Source organism: Dipodomys merriami, unplaced genomic scaffold (assembly GCF_024711535.1).
Source record: "Dipodomys merriami isolate MVZ:Mamm:240054 unplaced genomic scaffold, mDipMer1.0.p SCAF_1, whole genome shotgun sequence".
NCBI lineage: Eukaryota > Metazoa > Chordata > Mammalia > Rodentia > Heteromyidae > Dipodomys > Dipodomys merriami.
This window is the reverse complement of record NW_027202270.1, coordinates 92,536,876-92,555,533: the sequence shown is the minus strand read 5'-3', so window position 1 is coordinate 92,555,533 and position 18,658 is coordinate 92,536,876. Positions and strand designations below refer to the sequence as shown.

Sequence of the window (18,658 nt, the reverse complement as noted above, 5' to 3'; positions counted from 1 at the left end):
AAAGACAGAGAGAGGGAAAGATAGTAGGTCTAAAACTAAGTGAAAACTCTATTGATAGGTGAAGAGAGAATCCTTAGCTTTCATAACATTTCCAAATGGGCCTATCATCCTGATAAAAGATAGAAATTGTGTTCATCTTACTTTTTAAATAGAAATAATACAGAATGATGATGAGCACATACAAAATCTACTAAATATTTTTAAGTGTATTTGGTGAGCTGCTTAGTGATGCCTCCCAATGCTGAATGCCCCACCCTTTTGAAGCTATTGTCCTTGGAAACAAACTGAGAACTAGGTTGATTGTTTCCTGTGCTATCAGTGAAATAGAACTCTCAACAAAACTGGGCCACAAATTTTATCTGTTTGTAAGGAACCTTCAGGCACATACAGACTTTCACCTGGTGCAGGAACCGGCAAGCGGAAATCTTCAGCTGGTCACAATTTTCACAGACTGGCTCCAGTAACCTGAGAAAATATTAATGTCAGAGTCTCGTTCTCTCCTTTTCTTTCTCCAGCACAGCCTCCACCTATCCAGGTGGGTACCACTCAATCCATCCTAACAATTTCGAAAAAGAAAAAGTGAGATCAATAAGAACCTGGGCAGGATGAGTTCAAACCCTCAAAAGCCCCCGCTGCTCCCTTGGGTTCTCATTTCTGCTGAGTACTAACTGGGCAGATGGTGGGGGAGGAAGGAGATGGCAACATTGACTCTTCCTTCTTCCACATCTCTGGCAGTTAGTGGGCAAACCTCCTGCACAGTCTTGGATGATGAAACTTATCACAAGAGCAGGAAAATGGGACTGTGGATTCTTCAACTCTCTTCCTACCTCTTCCTTCCTCTGTGAGGGGATAAAATCTGGCAGGAGCAGGCATAAGCAGCAACGGACTGGACAACATTTCAAGGAGGATGCTGCCTCTCCTGCTTCTGTTGGCGTTTATCCTACCTCCTGGGGCTGAAGCAGGTAAGTGACAAACCTCCACCTCGAAAGTCTGAACCCATTCCATATACACTACAGCTTCTCATTTGGCATATCCTAATTCTATACCTTCAAGCAAGCTATTTGAACTCACATTTCTTCTGTTTCCTACTGTATGAAATGAGAATGTTACAAATACCAACCTCAGATTTTATGAGAATTAAATTCATTAGTGTACATAAAAGTTTTGGAATTGGCCCCAGAACCTACTAAAGAACTCTCAATATATGGGCTCTAAGAATTCATTCTGTAGCCCATGTATCAAAACTCAGGATAAACTAAGGATCAAATAAACTAATGCTACTGCAATAGCAGTCCTGTCAGTTCATGCCTAGATTCTTCTAGGCACTAGAAGCTCCTGGAGGGAAAAAAAAAACCACAGGAACTCCAAGAACAGTTCATTCTTACAGCAGAACATCTTTCCTCAACACCTGAGGTTAAAGTTGGTCTTATCTAAACAAGCTTTCTTCTCCCCTTTATGGAAGAGGGAACATGCTAAGAACTTGGTCTCCCTTCAAGTCAGCAGTGATTCCTGCAGAGCCTCAGAGCCCTCTCCTAGCACTGGGTATCCTGTAGAACGCCATCAATCCTTGCCAATAGCTCTTTCCCCTCCTGCCTCTTCTCTCATGCCCTCCTCAACTTCCAACCTCTCTAAAGCCACCAACCTAGTACTACACTGCAGGATCTTAAATGCAGATATATGTGTCAAACATTTCATTTCAGGGAAGATCATTGGAGGCCAAGAGGCCAGGCCCCACTCCCATCCCTACATGGCACTTCTTCTTATCCAGAATCCAGGAAGTCGAAGTGTTTGCGGGGGATTCTTGGTACGAGAAGACTTTGTGATGACAGCAGCTCATTGCTTGGGAAGGTGAGGAATCCGGAGGCTTCTTAGGAAACTAGTAGCCAAAAGATCTCAGAGAAGCATCTCAAGCCAATGTTGTAGCAATGGAAGGATGAAAAAGGGACCAGGTAGGACTGGAAGCAGGGAGGTAACAGGCCAGAGTAAATAGAGAAAGAAAGAAGAAAAGACATGTTCATAAAGAACAGAAGAAAGAGATGGAAGGCACGTATTTTTTAATAAACCTTGATTTTTTAATTGTTTTTTATTGTGAAAATACTGTACAAAAGGGTTACAGTTACATGAGCAAGGTAATGAGTACATTTCTTATCCAGCATTGTTGCCTCCTCCTTTGTTTTTCCCCTATGATCCATCCCTCCCACCTCCTCAGCTACACCCCCTACCCGCACCCCCCACCCTTCACCCCCTGCCTAAATTGTAAAGTTCATTTTTCAACATAGTGTCTTGTACATCTCATTATTGCAATGGGTCAATCTGTATCCCTATTTAAACAATTTGTTTATCCCTATTTAAACAATTTCCCCTCCCCAAATTATACCAACATCAAATACAGTGAAAACAGGGGTTATACTGTGGGGGAGGGATATACAATGCAACAAAACATTCACATGGTACCTTATAAATACGTTAGAAACAATAGCAACTTGTGTCCCTATTTTGGGGTTCATTTTGCTTAACATCATTTTATCTGATCTTTTCTGCTTGTCCCAGACATATACTAGTTATTGGAACTAAGGGGAAACCATGGGACCTCTGTTTCTTTGGGCCTGGCTACCTTCACTTAATATAATTTTTCCAAGTCTTTCCATTTCCTAATAAATGGGGCAATGTCATTCTTTCTGATGGAGGCATAGAATTATATAGATAGATAGATAGATAGATAGATAGATAGATAGATAGATAGATAGATAGATAGATAGATATAGATATAGATATATATTCTATATATACCACATTTTCTTGATTCATTCATGTACTGAGGGGCATCGGGGTTGGTTCCATATCTTAGCTATGGTAAATAATGCTGCAATAAACATAGTTGTGCTGGTAGCTTTAGTATGGTCTTGTTTGTGATCATTTGGATTAATGGGAAGGTATGTATTGAGGCTTAAATTATCAACTTAATCTGAAACAAACAACCTTAAAATCATTGTTCCTTGACATCCTCAGCTTGGGGCTACTGAGAAACAAAGGGCAGAATTCAGCCCCAAGGCCCTGCCACTATCTCCAGTCTCTCCAGCTGCAGTCAGGCCTGGTGTCAGGCTGTAGAGCTCCTTGCTATTCACACCTATCTCTGTGCCAACTTTGCCTTTGTAGTTCAATCAATGTCACTCTGGGGGCCCACAACATCCAGAGGCAGGAAAGGACCCAGCAACACATCACTGTGCTCAGAGCCATCCGACACCCTGATTATAATCAGCAGAACATCGTGAATGACATCATGTTACTACAGGTACTGCCTGCCTAGCTCTTTGGTTCTCTACTCTTAATGGACTGTCTAGTTTTGCTGTGTGCTGAGACTATGGAGGGGGAAGCAAGGGCAGGGCTCTAGGGGGGTGATGGTGGATTGGGGTGGGTACTGTACTCACAGACTGGTTGGGAGAGACCCAGCTGATGAGCATTGTCTACACTCTTCCTAACAGCTGAGAAACAGAGTCCAGCAGAATAGAGCCGTGAGACCAGTGGCTCTGCCTCAGGCTGAGATGAGTGTGAGGCCTGGGACCTTGTGCACAGTGGCTGGCTGGGGCCAAGTCAGCCTAAACCAGAGAACAAATGTACTCCAGGAGGTGATGCTAAGAGTGCAGAGAGACCAGAAGTGCAGCAGTCGTTTCAGTACCTACACCAGCCAGACTCAGCTTTGTGTGGGAAACCCAAGGGAGAGAAAGTCTGCCTTCAGGGTAAGGGCTTGGACATCTTGCCACTATTTTCCCTGGGACAAAGAGGGCTGGACAGTAAAAACAGAGCCTATCTCCACAGCCTCAGCTTCAGGACCAGAGTAGAACAGGGTTGGTTTGTTTCTTCCACCAACCCCAACTCTGGAGGAAAGGGAGAAAGAGAGAGAGAGAGAGAGAGAGAGAGAGAGAGAGAGAGAGAGAGAGAGAGAGAGAGAGAGAGAGAGAGAGAGAGAGAATAATTGATTGATTTCAGGTCTTTCTCCCATATATATGCAATATTTTCCCAAGTCAGGGGAAGGTACCTTGATTGGGCTGTAGACAGTAATCTCAGCCAGCTGAAGCCAAGGGCTGAAAGATCCAGAGGCTAGACTCCAGTCCACTCTCCACCTACTACCATCTCTCTCATAGGCCACCATCAGAGGCACCCTCCCTTATCTTCTCTGAGAGCCAGGGGTTAGGGTAACAGGAGCAGGGAGGCCTAGCTGGGTGTCTTTTCTCCTCTCTGCCCACAGGGGGACTCCGGTGGGCCCCTGGTATGTAACAATGTGGCCCAGGGCATTGTCTCCTATGGAAAACAGAATGGGACTCCTCCAGCAGTCTTCACCAAGATTTCAAGCTTCCTGCCCTGGGTAAAAAGAATAATGAGACGCTTCAAACCACAGGATTAGAGTAAGACCTTACCCCCAAACCCCTACCCCCACCTGCCCTGTGACTGACTTTCTCTGGGGATCACATCAGCTCCAAGAGGTTGGCAGAGCCTTCATAAATGTCCCACCTAGAGTGTAAATATTTGTTCATTAAACATCATTTGATACTGTCTTAGACTGTTGGAACTACTATCACAAAATACCACATTCTGGATGGCTTATAAACAGCAGGTATTTCCTCCTCCAAGCTCTAGAGTTGGGGAAGCCCAATGAAAAGGCACTGGTAGATTCCATATTTGCTAAGGTCCTGATTCACAGATGGCCACCCTCTTGCTATGTCCTCACATGACAGAAAGGTCAAGGGAATTCTCTAGGGTTTCTTTTATAAGGATATTCATTCTATTCACCAAGACTCTCCGATCCAGTCACCTCTAAGAGCCCCTCTCCAAATGCCATTTTATCAGGATTGAGTTTCAACAGACACATTTTGGAGAAACACGGTCTATAGCTATTATACTCCAACCATGCTAGGAGTGAGTTGAGCTCCCCCAGGAGAAAGGGATTTCTTTGCCAAGACAAATGAGTACCCCAACAACCATAGTCTAGGAAACAAGGTAAGTTTCTTCCCTCTTTTAAGCCATACATTCCCCTGTCTCTTTATCTCACTTTCCCCAGAAACTTGAGGAGAGCCAAAAGGATATACCTCCCACCATAATAAGACTTTCTCTAGCTATATTGAAATACAGCAATGCCCAATTCCAGTGACTTATGCCTACCTACTCAGGTGGTTGAGATCTGAGAACCATGATTTGAATCCAGCTTGTGCAGGAAAGTCTGTTTGCTTTTTATCTCCAAAATTAACCACCACAAACTTGGAAGTGGAGCTGTAGTTCAAGTAGCAGAGGGCCCCTGTCTGGCTGTGTCTGTGACTCCACCTTGCTTAAAGATCTAATGGAAGAAGTTGTTATCTGGGTTCTGTGAGCAGCAGCTCCTCTACACATTGAAGGCATAACTCCGGCTCCTTTTTGCTCTATAGCACTCTACTTTCCAGTCTGCTGTCCCACCTCAACAGTGGCCACTGTCCAGCTCTCTCCAACTCTATTCTCACCTTGTGAATGTCCTTCCAAGCACAGGACAGTTATGAGATGTGCCTAAAAGCAGTTCTACTTTCTCACTTTCTTCTTTCTGTCTTCCAAGTACTGAGGCAATCACACATTTTTTTTTTTTCAGAGAAAACATCACAAGCCAAAAGTTCCTCCTTGCGCAATGGCTAAGCTCAGGGCAGGAGTTACCCAGTGATAACTGTTATCAGCAGAAGAGTCCTAATTAGCTCTATATGGTCCCTGAAACAGGGGCCAGAGAGGAGCACAGGGGAGCACACAGGGCCACCTTCCTGCCAATTTTTACTTATCCTCAGAAACCCTGAGAGAGTTGGGGCATGAGCCATGTGTAGCATGACAATCTAGCCCAAGAAAATGTCCCACTAATACAAAGGACAGTCATAAACCACAAATATGTGCTATCACTCTCAAAGACACAAGAAATCAGCTGTGGAAATTGTGAAAATGCTCACTATTCCATGTGACAGGATGCACTTGAAGATAGCCAACTGCTTTATGTGTATAACTCTGTGGAGGGAGAAGGAAGGTAGGTTGAACTCAAGGCCTGGACACTATCCCATGCTTTTGTGCTCAAGGCTAGCATTCTACCACTTGAGCTACAGTGCTACTTCTGGCTTTTTGGTGGTTCACTGGAGATAAGAGTCTGACAGATTTTCCTGCCCAAGCTGGCTTTGAATCCTGATCCTCAGATCTCAGCTTCCTGAGTAGCTAAGATTACAGGCATCAGTCACCAATATCCAGTGGTGTGTCATTATAATCTACTGTCTTTTTTTATTAAATAAGTAAATATTTATTATATGTGGATATAATAAACATTTATATATATACTTATAATATATGTACATAAGCATTTATAGTATACTTATATATGTATCTATAACCCATTTGTACTTTTAATATATATATTTATATATAATCAGTTATACAGTTAAATAGCACCATTATCTACCTTAACACATATCCTTTCCCACTTTGGATGACCTCAGTAAACATCAGGGTGTAAGTTATGACACTCCTTAATGTTCTCACTCTACCATGAGGAAACAGAGAAACCGGCCAAGAGCTGTACTAGAAGTCCTGAATCGTAGCTCTGCAGCTTCTATTTGATGGTGTCATTGATAATGAGAGAGTTCACATTCTCTATAAAAACTATTTTTGCTTTGTTTATTTGCTCCCTTTTTAATCACAATTGTTTTTTTAAAAAAAACAGAAACAAGTCCAACATGAAACTATTTAAGCTTATTCTCTCATTGCTCTGTGGACACATGATGCCAGGTACAAGCCATGGAAAGGAGATGTCCCTGGAGATCTTGTGTGCACTTCATTATTGCCTGCATAATTTTTTTAATTTTATTTTATTTTATTTGTGAACATACTGTACAGAGGGGTTACAATTACATGGGCAGGATAATGCGTACATTTCTTACCAAGCATTGCACCCTCCTCCTTTGGTTTACCCTTCACATCCCTTCCCAGCCTCCCCCCTCCCCCCCAATCCCAATCCTTCTCCTTCCCCCCCCACCCACCCCCCGCACCGTCGTTTTTTAAAAAGCCTACAAAACTTCAAAATTTTTATTTTAGCCAATACATAGTAACTCAACATGCCAACATACATTTATATTATGGTCTCAAATTATATACTTCCTGATGTGGTTTTCTGGTACAAGACAACATTTTAATGACAGCAGCTCACTGTAGTGGAAGGTAAGAAAAAACTAGTTCTTTACTGGAACTGACATACTAAGAATAGCCCAGGAAAGTCCCCGAGCATATATGGTCAAGAAAAAATGAAAATCTATCTTATAATTACATAACTGTCCCAAAATGAGTGTGGGATACAGAATTAGAAGATATGGAAGGAGTTAGATGGCAAGGAGACTGCATAGAAAAGGAAGTCCATATTCAAACCAGCTTCTTTCTTAATAAAACCTTAGATGATTTTGCTGGGTGCTGGTGGTTCATGCCTGTAATCCTAGCTACTCACCAGGATGAGCTCTGAGGATTGCAGTTCAAAAGCAGCCTGGGTAGGAAAATCCATTAGACTCTTATGTCTAGTTAACCACCAAAAATCTGGAAATGGATCTGTGGCTCAATGAGGAAAGGCCCTAGTCTTGAGCACAAAAGCTCAGGGACAGTGACTAGGCTCTGAGTAGAAGACCCAGGACTGGCAATTTTTTAAGTTTATTTTGATTTACCACTGTGGTATCTAATTTAAAAGTACTGTTTAAGAAACCCACTCCTAGCTGGGCGCCAGTGGCTCTCGCCTGTAATCCTAGCCACACAAGGAGGCTGAGATCTGGAGATCATAGTTCAAAGCTACCCCAAGCAGGAAACTCCATGAGACTCTTATCTCTAATTAACCATCAGAAAACTGGAAGTGGCTCTGTGGCTCAAGTGGTAGAATGCTTGCCTTAAGCTGAAAAACTCAGGGACAGCACCCAGACCCAGAGTGCAAGCCCCACAACCAAAGGAAAAGAAAAAAAAAAAGAAAGTAAGAAACCATACTGTTAGGAAAATGGAGGAGAACAGAAAAGAAATAGGCTGGGCTCGCTCATCAATAGGCAAAGACTATTTATTGAGGAACAGCAAGGGGCACAGATCTTCCCAGAGCTGGGACAGGATCTGGGTTTTTATTGGAGGTCTGAGCAAGGAGGTAAAGGTTAATGCAAAAGCCCCTAGGTCAAAGAAGGTGGGGGCCTTTCAGTTGAACCCACAATGGGATGCTTACAGCTGGGCTTAGGTGGATTGCTCTGCCTGCACTTCAAACAAGTTCACACATACCTGGGATTTTTCCTGGAGTCTGTATGGGCCTGGAACAATAGGGAGGGGGTCAATCCTTCACATACTCTTACATATAATACTGTCTAAAAATATATGAATGCCCAACTATTAAATAGATATAACCTAAATTTAATTAGCATACCTTTTCTCTGTTTTATGAGACCAAGTGTTTCTCCCTTGTTTTTTCTTGCAATAATACATATAGAATTCTAGCCTCTTCAGAACACATTTCTTTTCTTTGGATATCAGTAACTTCAAGAAGCTGGGCACACACACACACACACAAGCATGCACACACACACACACACACACACACACACACTACATCCTGCTATCATCTCCCTAAACATCCTCTCCACAAAAGCATTGAGGCATGCAGTATTCCAGAGTCTATTTCCAAGAAACAGCAGAGTGTTTTAACCAACAGACCTTAGTTTCTAGCTCACCATGGCTTTCTTCCATCTAGTGCCTACAGGCCTGCCCAGGTAGATCGGCTGTTTGTCTCTCAGGTACCATCATGTCCCAGAGCATTCAAAACCTAAACTGCCTAAAAGTGTTGAAGAGGAAAGGACTCAGGCAGCCCACCCCACATCTTTATTCAGAAATATGCATCCATTTGTAAATAAGTGCTATGTCATCTGTGTCACCATAGGGAAAATATGATCCTGGTCTCCCAACTCCCATCCAGAGTTCCTCCAATTAAACATCCTTTCTTACACTCTCTTTTCTCCCATACCACCTAGCCATGGGGCCATGCAGCACTTGGCTTACAAATGATCTGGACAGATGTCCCAGCTGACAATAACCCATCCCCTTTCCTTCCTGTGATCTTAAGTCTGTCACAAGGAGGATTCCAGCCATCTCAGTAAGTGGTACTGTTTGAAGAAACTCAGTTGTTGTGACAACTACAAATTTTCCAGTTGTAATGTGACTCTACAAGTGAACATATTCTATGAGGATTCATAGAATATAACTGTACTAAAAGAATCTGCAAATATTTTCAGTATGATACATAATGCATAAAATTCCTTAAAAGACACAGGTACAAAAAAAGTAACAATAAATAATCATTGTCGTCCTTTTCCTTTTTCACTTTTCTATAGAAGTTCTGGAACCAAAGGGAGAAATCCACACCAAAAAACCTGCAAGACCTTACTAACACATGCTTACTCTCATATTTTCTGTCTTCAGTGCCACTCTATTCTCCTTCAAGCCAAACACTTCCAGTTCTTCACTGTACTCCCCATGTACTCCCAAGGAGTACATTCACCTCCCAGGAGGGTCTCTGTTCAAATTCACTTTAAGTGAAGTGGAAATGAAGCCTCAAGCTGAGCTAAATCCCTCAGGTAATAAGAAAAACATACCAGCCAAGTGCTTGTGGCTCACCTATAACCCTATCTACTCAGGTAGCTGAGATCTGAGGATCTGTGATGTTATTCAAAGCCAGCCCTGGCAGGAAAGTCTGTGAGACTCTTATCTACAGTCAACCACCAAAAAGGAAGTGGAGTTGAGGTTCAAGCAGCAAAAAGTTCAGAGATATTACCCAGGCCCTGAGTTCAAGCCCCAAGTCCAGTACAAGAAAAAGGAAGGGGGTTTGGGAGTGGAGGAGAGCGGGAGGGAGGAAGAGAGGGAAGAGAAGGGAGAGAAAGAGTGAGAGAAAGAGGAAGGAAGGATAGAAGTAAAGAAGGAAGAAAGGAAGGGAGGAAGAGACAGAGATTAAAAAGAAAAGAAAAGAAAACTAGTGGGAGAAGATCCTGTCCTCTGATCTAGTAAACATCTCAGTACATTATGTAGGCCTGTGCTCAGGTTAGTGAGTTCTTGTAGCAAAGACAAGAGGAGAAGGACACATTGAAGACAATCTCCTGTTCCTAGGGCTGTTCTTTCCTTGGAAGCAAGAATAGAGGCCATTGCCATGCTTTGGACTTGCAGGTAACTCTGAGGATATTCATCACACACACACACACACACACACACACACACACACACACACACACACACACACACACCACACACACACACACACACACACACACAATACGAAATTTGTTTCCATCACTTTATCTTCCAAAAATACCAAAAAATATAGGCCCCTGAAATCTCTGATGTATGTGAAGGCACACAGAAGAATGTTTGGGAAAATTCATCCCAGCAGTCAGAGCAGAAGAATGAAGCCAGGCAGGCTTGGGAGTCATCTCCTTGCCCATCCTCAGATCTCCCTTGTCTTGTCCACTTATCCTTCACTTTCCATGCCTTACCACATTCCTAGTGTTACAGGACTACTACGGTTGAACAGGATTTGGTTGATACTAATGTAATGGCCAGGTCTGAAATATGATGCTGCATCATATTAGGTATTAGGTAACAATCTCAGGGAAAAAAATCCTAGAAGACATGAACTACAATGGTAGTCACAGGGATGGAGTGAGGAAAAAATGGAAAGACTGTCACATGGGTTTCTTTTCATTTGGGAAGATGACAAATGTTTAATCTAGGTGAAAATTGTATGACAATGTGAATGTACTTAATACCAATGAATTACATACATGACAAGTTACAATGAAGAGGAAATGTTTTCCATGTGTCACCACAATTAAGGTTTGTTTTTTTTTTTCACTTTCAGCCCTCCACCATACTGTAGGGGGGGACGAAGTTCCAGTGTAGTAAGATGTTATCCAGAGGAAGTGAGCAATGCCTCCCCTGTACACTGGAGGCATTACTGAGCTTTTTTTGCCCCTCTGGAACATTGAGCTTTCTGGGTCCAGGAGCCATCACAGGGTTAGCTAAGTCCACATACTTAAGCAGTGATTCCAATTCAGTTTCCTCACTACCGAACAGAATCTGGATGAGAGACTCTGAACTGGCAAAGGAAGAAAGGGTTGCTCTGGAAGAAGAGGATAAGCACAATCACAAGAAAGAAGAAATAGGGGACCTTGGCCATTCTCTTGAGTTTGTTCAGTGTGATCCACTGAGATTAGGGCCAGAGGGGAGCAAAGGAGAAACTCTCAGGGGTAATGGTCTGCCAATATTAACTGGGCCTCTGAAAATGGGGACTGAGCCATGTGTGGGGAAAGCCCAAGAATATTTCCCAATAACTTAAAAAACAATATCGACCACAAAGTGTGGTATCACTGTCAAAGATACAATAAATCAACTGCAGAAACTGTGAAAATGTTCATGGTTCCATGTGACAGGAAGTGTTTAATTGATAACCAACTGCCTGAGGGGTAATGTTATCGTCTGTCATCTTTGATTTTTTTTCTGCTTACAAAACTTCATAAAGCTACTTAGCAGATATATTGCAAACCAACATATAAACCTTGAGTTATTTAATTACTCATTTTCCAACTTTGCTGCATCTAAATATATTTCACAAGGCGAGAAGAGATAATGATAAATTAAAATGATAACAAGTCAACAATATCTCTTATAAGGAACACTCGTTCCTTGGCCAGAAAATGAAAACTAGCATATCCTTCAGATATTCCAGGTTGGTGTAATGACTGGTCCTGCAGACATGAAATCAACATAAGCATTATGTCCAGCTTCACATAAAATTCCAGAAATCTTCCTGTATCTATACTAAATTATAAAAAGAACCAAGAAAAGTGATCTAAAGTGTCAGGCTGACTGTATTCTAAACTGAAGCATACTTTCCATGGTGAAACTGATCAATTTCACATCCCCAGTTATGCAAATAAAATTTCTTTGTAGAACAAATAATGCCTGTTATCTTATCTTGGGAGGCTGAAAATGTAAGGATTACATGGAGAGGCCAGCCTAAGCAGAAAAGTTCACTTTCTCATGGAAGAGCTGGATGTAGTATACCTGCTATCCTAGCTACGCAAGATCATGCCCAATCATGCTCTTAGACAGTAAGTAAGGTTCTATCCCAAAAAAAAATGAACAGCAAATATCAGGTCTAGAAACATGGCTCAACAATAAGAGCACCAACCTTAATTTATTTGCACCAGCAAATAAGAAGACCCAAGTTCAAACCCCAGTACCACATATGGAGAGGGAAAAAGAGAGAAAGCTGTGCTGATGACTCACACCTATAATCCTAGTTACTCTGGAGGCTGAGAGCTTAGAATCACAGCCAGCCCAGTCAAACAAATCCTCAAGACTCTTATCTCCAAGTAACAACAAATAGCCAGTTGTTAGTGACAGAGGTAGGAGATAAGGAAGCCAACTGAAGCTATGGTTCAAGTGGTAGAACATTGGCAATGAGCAAAAAGGCCAACGGCAAGCATGGGGTCCTGAATTCAAGAGCCATTACTGGTGAAAAAAGTTCTGAGTTCAAGAACCAGTACTGGTACAAAAGAGAGAGAGGGAGGGGATGGAAAAAACGAAGTGATTGCATTCATTTTGTCTTATAGTCTTTGACCTTTGAAATCAGGCAAATATTAAAAATAAAATAATATTTTTTTAAAAATACGTTGCACAGAAATTCGACCAGCGAGATACAGAGGTATACACTTTAAGAGGTAGAATTGGGAACCTTTACTAAAATGCTAGCATCTGCAAGCAGACTCATGTCCCAAAAAACTTGCAGCCCTGAATGTAGCTACACAGAGCTTATATAGACCAAAACCACATATGGTGTGAGGAATTCAACCTAACAACGGTGTTTTACATAAGTAAAACAAGCCTTGGCGCCAAGACTTCTGTAGAGCTAAACAACATGACACATCTGCAAAGAATGACCTATTTCCTCTCTAGACTTTTTCCAGAAAGTCCATCCATCCTCTATTAAGGTGCAAAGGTGGCAATGAGGACAAGGTGACATTACTTAGCCCCAGTGTCCATACTTCAATTACAGTCAAAAGCCAATAGTTGATAAGCCCCTGTCTATATGAAGTACAAGAGAAACTATGACTGACTCCTTCCCCAGGTAAAGGAAGCCACAGTGGAAGAGCTTTACTTATTATCACAGTCATCACTAAAGGACCAGATTCCTGTGGTATGAGGGGGGAAACAGACAGCAAGTAATAAGACAAGTCGCAAAGCTATCTTTCCTCTCTGCATCTCTACTATCAAGTACCCAACTAGTTCTATATTGAGGTATTTAGAACCTTTGAAATTTCAGAGTTCAGAACAACAATATCAGACCTAAGACAATGTAATAAACTCACCTCAGATGAAATCACTGATTCACCTCAGGTGAAATACATCTGTCAGGTAGAATCCCTCTAGAAGGTCATTTTTTTTTTCTGTCATTTCCTTATCTCCTACCTCTGTCACTAACATCTCATTAACATTTCACTCCCAATGGGGCTGGGAAGGTGGCTCAGTGGTAGAGCGCTTGCCTTGCATGCATGAGGCCCTGGGTTCGATTCCTCAGCACCACATAAGCAAAAAGAAAAAAAAAGCCAGAAGTGGCGCTGTGGCTGAAGTGGTAGAGCACTAGTCTTGAGCTGAAGAGCTGAGGGACAGCGCCCAGGCCCAGAGTTCAGGCCCCACGATGGGACCCAAAAAAACAAAAACAAAAAACAAAAAAAATTTCACTCTCAAGTGATGCCCCCAACTCAATCACCAACAGTTTACAGATGCTTAAAACTTTCAAGAAGTTCATTGATAATTAGGCTTTTCTCTAGTGAATCTTAGGAAAAGCAAGTCCTTGGCAATTTTATAAGTTTACATATATATATATATATATATATATATATATATATATATATATATATATATACACACACACACACACACACACACACACACACACACACACATATATGGGCTCTGGAAAAAAATTGAAGTCTTCAAAAAATAAGATTGGAAAGATAAGAAGTAGTCAATTACTTAACCATAAGTTCAATATGCAGGATAATTATATTGCAGCTTTTTGAAGACCCAAATAAGGGAATAGGACCCTATTTCTGAAGTATGACAAAGCCCCTACTCCTATAGTCTCCTACTCTCTGCCAAGAGTCCATTCCTTTGGTGAATGTGGTTATGCTCACCAGCAACTGCCTAAAACAATATGCTTCTTACAACACACTCACCACAGCAGAGCTTTCTATGGGAAGGGCAGAGATGGTGAAAGCTATCATATTGAAATTACAGTCAAGAGGAAATTAGTGGTCACTGACCCACACCCTCCCTGTATCAGGTCAAGGATAAAAAGTTGAGAGGAATAAGCAAGTGCCACTCTACATCGGAAGAAGATGTTTCCACTCCTGTTCTTCCTGGTGGCTCTCCTGCCCTTCAGTGCTGAAGCAGGTAAGTGACCATCCCCCGACCCAGTGGCCTGGCATATGGTAACACTTCCACAGTGCCTGAGTCAGGTTAGCTATGAGAGCTAGTTTGCCAAACCTCAGCTCTATCACTAGATAAACAATGCACACAAATTATACAGAACTACTTTCAAAGACACCTAACAGGTAAAGGACTCTGATTTGGAGTAGAGCTGAAAACAGGTGCCATCAATTTCCCTTCTCCAACTCTTACACTGATAGTTTCTTTATCCCAGGAACTATCATCTGCACTGAGACTGAACGAGCTGTCTTTGTCTCCGATTTCCAAATGTCACTTCATTTTTCTTATTGTGCTGATCCTCTCAGCCATTCCAGGACACATACTCAGGATTTAGTTGAGCCAGCAGAGCCTGATGAGGATGAGCTCCAACTGGGACCCCAGACCATTTCCCATCTCATTCTGATCTCTGCCCCTCTGTACACTTCCTTCCTTGTCCTGGGGACCCAGTGCCTTACAGAGATAAATCTGAGCTGAAGTTTAGATTCCATTAGGAGTTCTCTTCCCCAGCTGCATTTGAGAGCTGTTCTTTGTGTATCTAAGAAGCTTTTGAGGGATATTTACCATGTTCCCCAGTTGGTATGGGAGAAGCTGCCATATGTTGTCTTAAGAATACCTCATGTTTACTTCTTCAAAAATAGCCTAGAGCTAGGTGCCAGTGGCTCATGCCTAAAATCCTAGCTACTCAGGAGGCTGAAATCTTAGGATCACAGTGCAAAGCCAGCCCAGGCAGGAAAGTCCATGAGACTCTTATCTCAAAAAATTCCAAAAAAGTCAGAAGTAGAGCTATGGCTCAAGTGGTAGATCAGGGACAGAGCACCCAGGCCCTGAGTTCTAAGACCAGGACAAGGAAAGGGAAAGAAAGGTAAGGGAAGGGAAGGGAAGGGAAGGGAAGGGAAGGGAAGGGAAGGGAAGGGAAGGGAAGGGAAGGGAAGGGAAGGGAAGGGAAGGGAAGGGAAACGAAGGGAAGGGAAGCAAAGGGAAGGGAAGGGAAAGGAAGGGAAGGGAGGGGAGGGGAGGGGAGGGGAGGGGAGAGGAGGGGAGGGGAGGGGAGGGGAAGGGAAAGGAAGGGAAGGGAAGGGAAGGGAAGGGAAGGGAAGGGAAGGGAAGGGAAGGGAAGGGAAGGGAAGGGAAGGAAAGGGAAGGGAAGGGAAGGGAAGGGAAGGGAAGGAAAGGGAAGGGAAGGGAAGGGAAGGGAAGGGAAGGGAAGGGAAGGGAAGGGAAGGGAAGGAAAGGAAGGGAAAGGAGAGAGTGGGAGGGAGGAAGGGAGAAGAGAGAAAAGGAAAGAAAGAAAGAAAGGAAGAAAGAAAGGAAGGAAGGAAGGAAGGAAAGAAGGAAGGAAGGAAGAAAGGTAGGAAGGAAGGAAGAGAAAGGAAAGGAGATGAGAGGAGACAAGACCAGACCAGACCAGACCAGGGCCATAGTTCAAAGTGAGCAGTTCTCTAGGTATCTTGGGCATAGAAGTATACATGCTAATGCTTGGTAAGAAATGTATGCATTATCCTGCCCATGTAATTGTAGCCCCTCTGTACAGTATGTTCTCAAATAAAATAAAATAAAATTTAAAAAAAAAAAGAAGTATACATGCTAGTCTGAGGGTATATTCATAGTCGTCAGGAAGTGTAAACTGATTTCAGGTCATTTCCCTTAATGCATATGGGAATCTTCATTCACAACAGAGGATCAGCTTCTTCACTTCTATAAGAAATTGAAAAACAAAATGAGTGGGCTCATGCTACAACCCCCATGCTGCCCACAGAAGCCACAGACCTCTTCTCAGTATATGCCAGTTTTTACAAAAGACTCCCTATCTTTCCCACTGAATCTCACAGCATGAAATACCCTGTCTTCCAGCCACTAGCCTTTTCCTCTGATATATATGAACACAGAGATCAACAATAATCATTTTTCTCTTTCAGGAGAAATCCAATGGGGTAAAGAAGTCATACCTCACTCTTGGCCTTTCATGGCATATATAAGTTTCTATGATATGAACACCAAAAAAGTCTACAGTTGCAGTGGTTTTCTGGTGCAAGATGACATTGTAATCACGGCCGCTCACTGTTATGGAAGGTAAGGAGAATCATCAGGCTTTCGTTTCCTGAGACTGACCAAATGACTGTAGCTCATCAAGATGTCTCAAGTAGGTGAAGGATGGGGAAAAAGTCAGCTTTTAACTCTCCTAATTGGCCTTAAATGAGCATAGGATACAGGATCGGAGGGTATGGGAGAGGTGACTGAGCGGATGAGAAAACAGGTGGAGACTGCTTTCTGTTCACTGATACACAACAAAAAATAGTCCATGTTAGACCCAAGGCAAGATGCACTTCTATCCAGGACTTCCTGACCCAGCTGCTGCTCTGCCCTAGGCTGAGCATTCAACCTCCTGGTCAGAGAATGAATTACAGCTCCTTTAACAAATCTTATCCATCTTCCCATAACAGCAAAATCAATGTCACCTTGGGTGCTCATGATATCAACAAAAAGGAAGACACGCAGCAGGTTATTCCTGTTCTCAAAGCAGTCCCTCATAAGAGCTATAATTCTCAAACACTGGTCAACAACATCATGCTCTTGAAGGTATGATCTTTCTGCCTTTCAATCTACCCATAGTTTCCTAGGGACCATACAGCTTATTTGGGGTCTCCTTTCCTTTGGGTAATTGATCTTCTGGACCCAGTGCAACAGAATGGGGCTTGGGAGGTGTTCCAGAATGGGGAGGTACAGGAATTTGTGGCCCTGTTTTGAGTGTTGATGAGAAAGCCAGGCCTGAATTGTCATCTCTCTTCTCAACAGCTGAAATATAAAGCTCATCTCAACACAGCTGTGAATACCATTGCCCTGCCAAAGAGCCAGGACTGGGTAAAACCTGGGCAAGTGTGTAGTGTGGCCGGCTGGGGAAGACTGGCTAATGGACAGTCTTCAAACACACTGCAAGAAGTGGATCTTGAAGTTCAGAATGAACAGAAATGCGAAAGCATCTTTCAAAACTACAACAATGCCATCCAGCTGTGTGTGGGAAACCCTTATGACAAGAAGTCTACTTCTTTTGTAAGGACACATTTATCTTTTTTTTTTCCAAAGATAGTGTGATACCCTATTATCCCTACTCCTCCAACCTACCCTACAACCATTGCCAATCCAAGGCCTACCTGTGAGGAGTGGAATGATATACCTGGCCTTAGGGGACCTGGCATCTTCCTTCAGCAAATATTTTGGTACAGCTACACAAGGAAACAAAGTGCTCAGGTCTCAGTTGAGCTAGAGAGAAGACTTAAACTTAAGCAAAGGCTCTCAATTTGGGTATATCACCAAGCCTGCTCACCTCTCTCCAAGTCAGGACAAAGAGCAGTGGTGTCCACTTAGCATTTTCCTTCTGAAAATCAAGCTCTTAGTAAGGACAGAAAAAGTTAGACAGAAAGTTAATTGGGGTTGGGGGGAAGAGAGAAAGGGGTAAATACTGAGGATTTTCATTTTTCTGTTTACAGGGGGATTCCGGGGGACCATTTGTGTGTAACAAGGTACCCCAAGGCATTGCCACCTATGCCCAAAACACTGGAAAACTTCCTCATGTCTTCACTAGGACCTCAAGTGTTAGGTCTTGGATTGAGGCAACAATAAAGCTCCTTAAGCATCTCTAGAAGACAAGCCCTGTGTTCTGGGCCAGTGTTTGCAGCCTGGGGTCCAGGTACTTTAGTCTTAATAAAGAAATCTCTCCAAGCATGAGCTAGCTTCTCTTTCTTCCTTGAATATATTCTCTTGACAACTTTGGCATACCATCTCCCTCTCTGATTTTCTCTTCTCCCCTCCTGATCACTATCTCCAAACACTCAGAAAGTCTCCATGTGTACTGACCCCATGCAATCAGCATGAATAAACTCCACAACTCTCTACTACATGATCCTTTGGTTTTGTGTGTGTGGAGTCTCTAAAAGATGTCTTTCTCTCTTTTCTAAATTTCTCTCCAGAGTCAATAAGTAGAGAAATGGGAGAAAGACCGAAAGACATTGCCTCCCACCCCATTCTCCAGGAGGCCCAGCTTTCCCTTGCAGCTCTGCTGGGCCCCGATCTAATGGGATCTCTCCTCCAGACGGCTGTCCAACTTAGTTCTGCCCATGACCTC

At 42.8% G+C, this 18,658-nt stretch overlaps 1 protein-coding gene across 1 annotated transcript; it reads left to right on the top strand.

The window, feature by feature from the left end:
• Positions 1 to 892: 892 nt before the first annotated feature.
• Positions 893 to 18,261, top strand: LOC138822844 (uncharacterized). Its single transcript, XM_070015836.1, has 12 exons — positions 893 to 962; positions 1,701 to 1,848; positions 3,157 to 3,292; positions 3,483 to 3,737; positions 4,247 to 4,390; positions 5,970 to 6,028; positions 9,475 to 9,629; positions 14,419 to 14,502; positions 16,455 to 16,608; positions 16,980 to 17,115; positions 17,332 to 17,586; positions 18,024 to 18,261. The coding sequence occupies exons 1-12, from the start codon at positions 908 to 910 to the stop codon at positions 18,174 to 18,176; spliced, it is 1,734 nt and encodes a 577-aa protein (XP_069871937.1). The 5' UTR covers positions 893 to 907; the 3' UTR covers positions 18,177 to 18,261.
• Positions 18,262 to 18,658: the final 397 nt, after the last annotated feature.

What these genes read in the sequence shown, in the direction of transcription:
- LOC138822844 (XM_070015836.1), top strand. Translation starts at nt 908, where the DNA reads ATGCTGCCTCTCCTGCTTCTGTTGGCGTTTATCCTACCTCCTGGGGCT. An exon ending in ACCTCCTGGGGCTGAAGCAG is followed by an intron (nt 963 to 1,700) that starts GTAAGTGACAAA and finishes ATTTCATTTCAG; the next exon opens with GGAAGATCATTGGAGGCCAA. An exon ending in ATGACATCATGTTACTACAG is followed by an intron (nt 3,293 to 3,482) that starts GTACTGCCTGCC and finishes TCTTCCTAACAG; the next exon opens with CTGAGAAACAGAGTCCAGCA.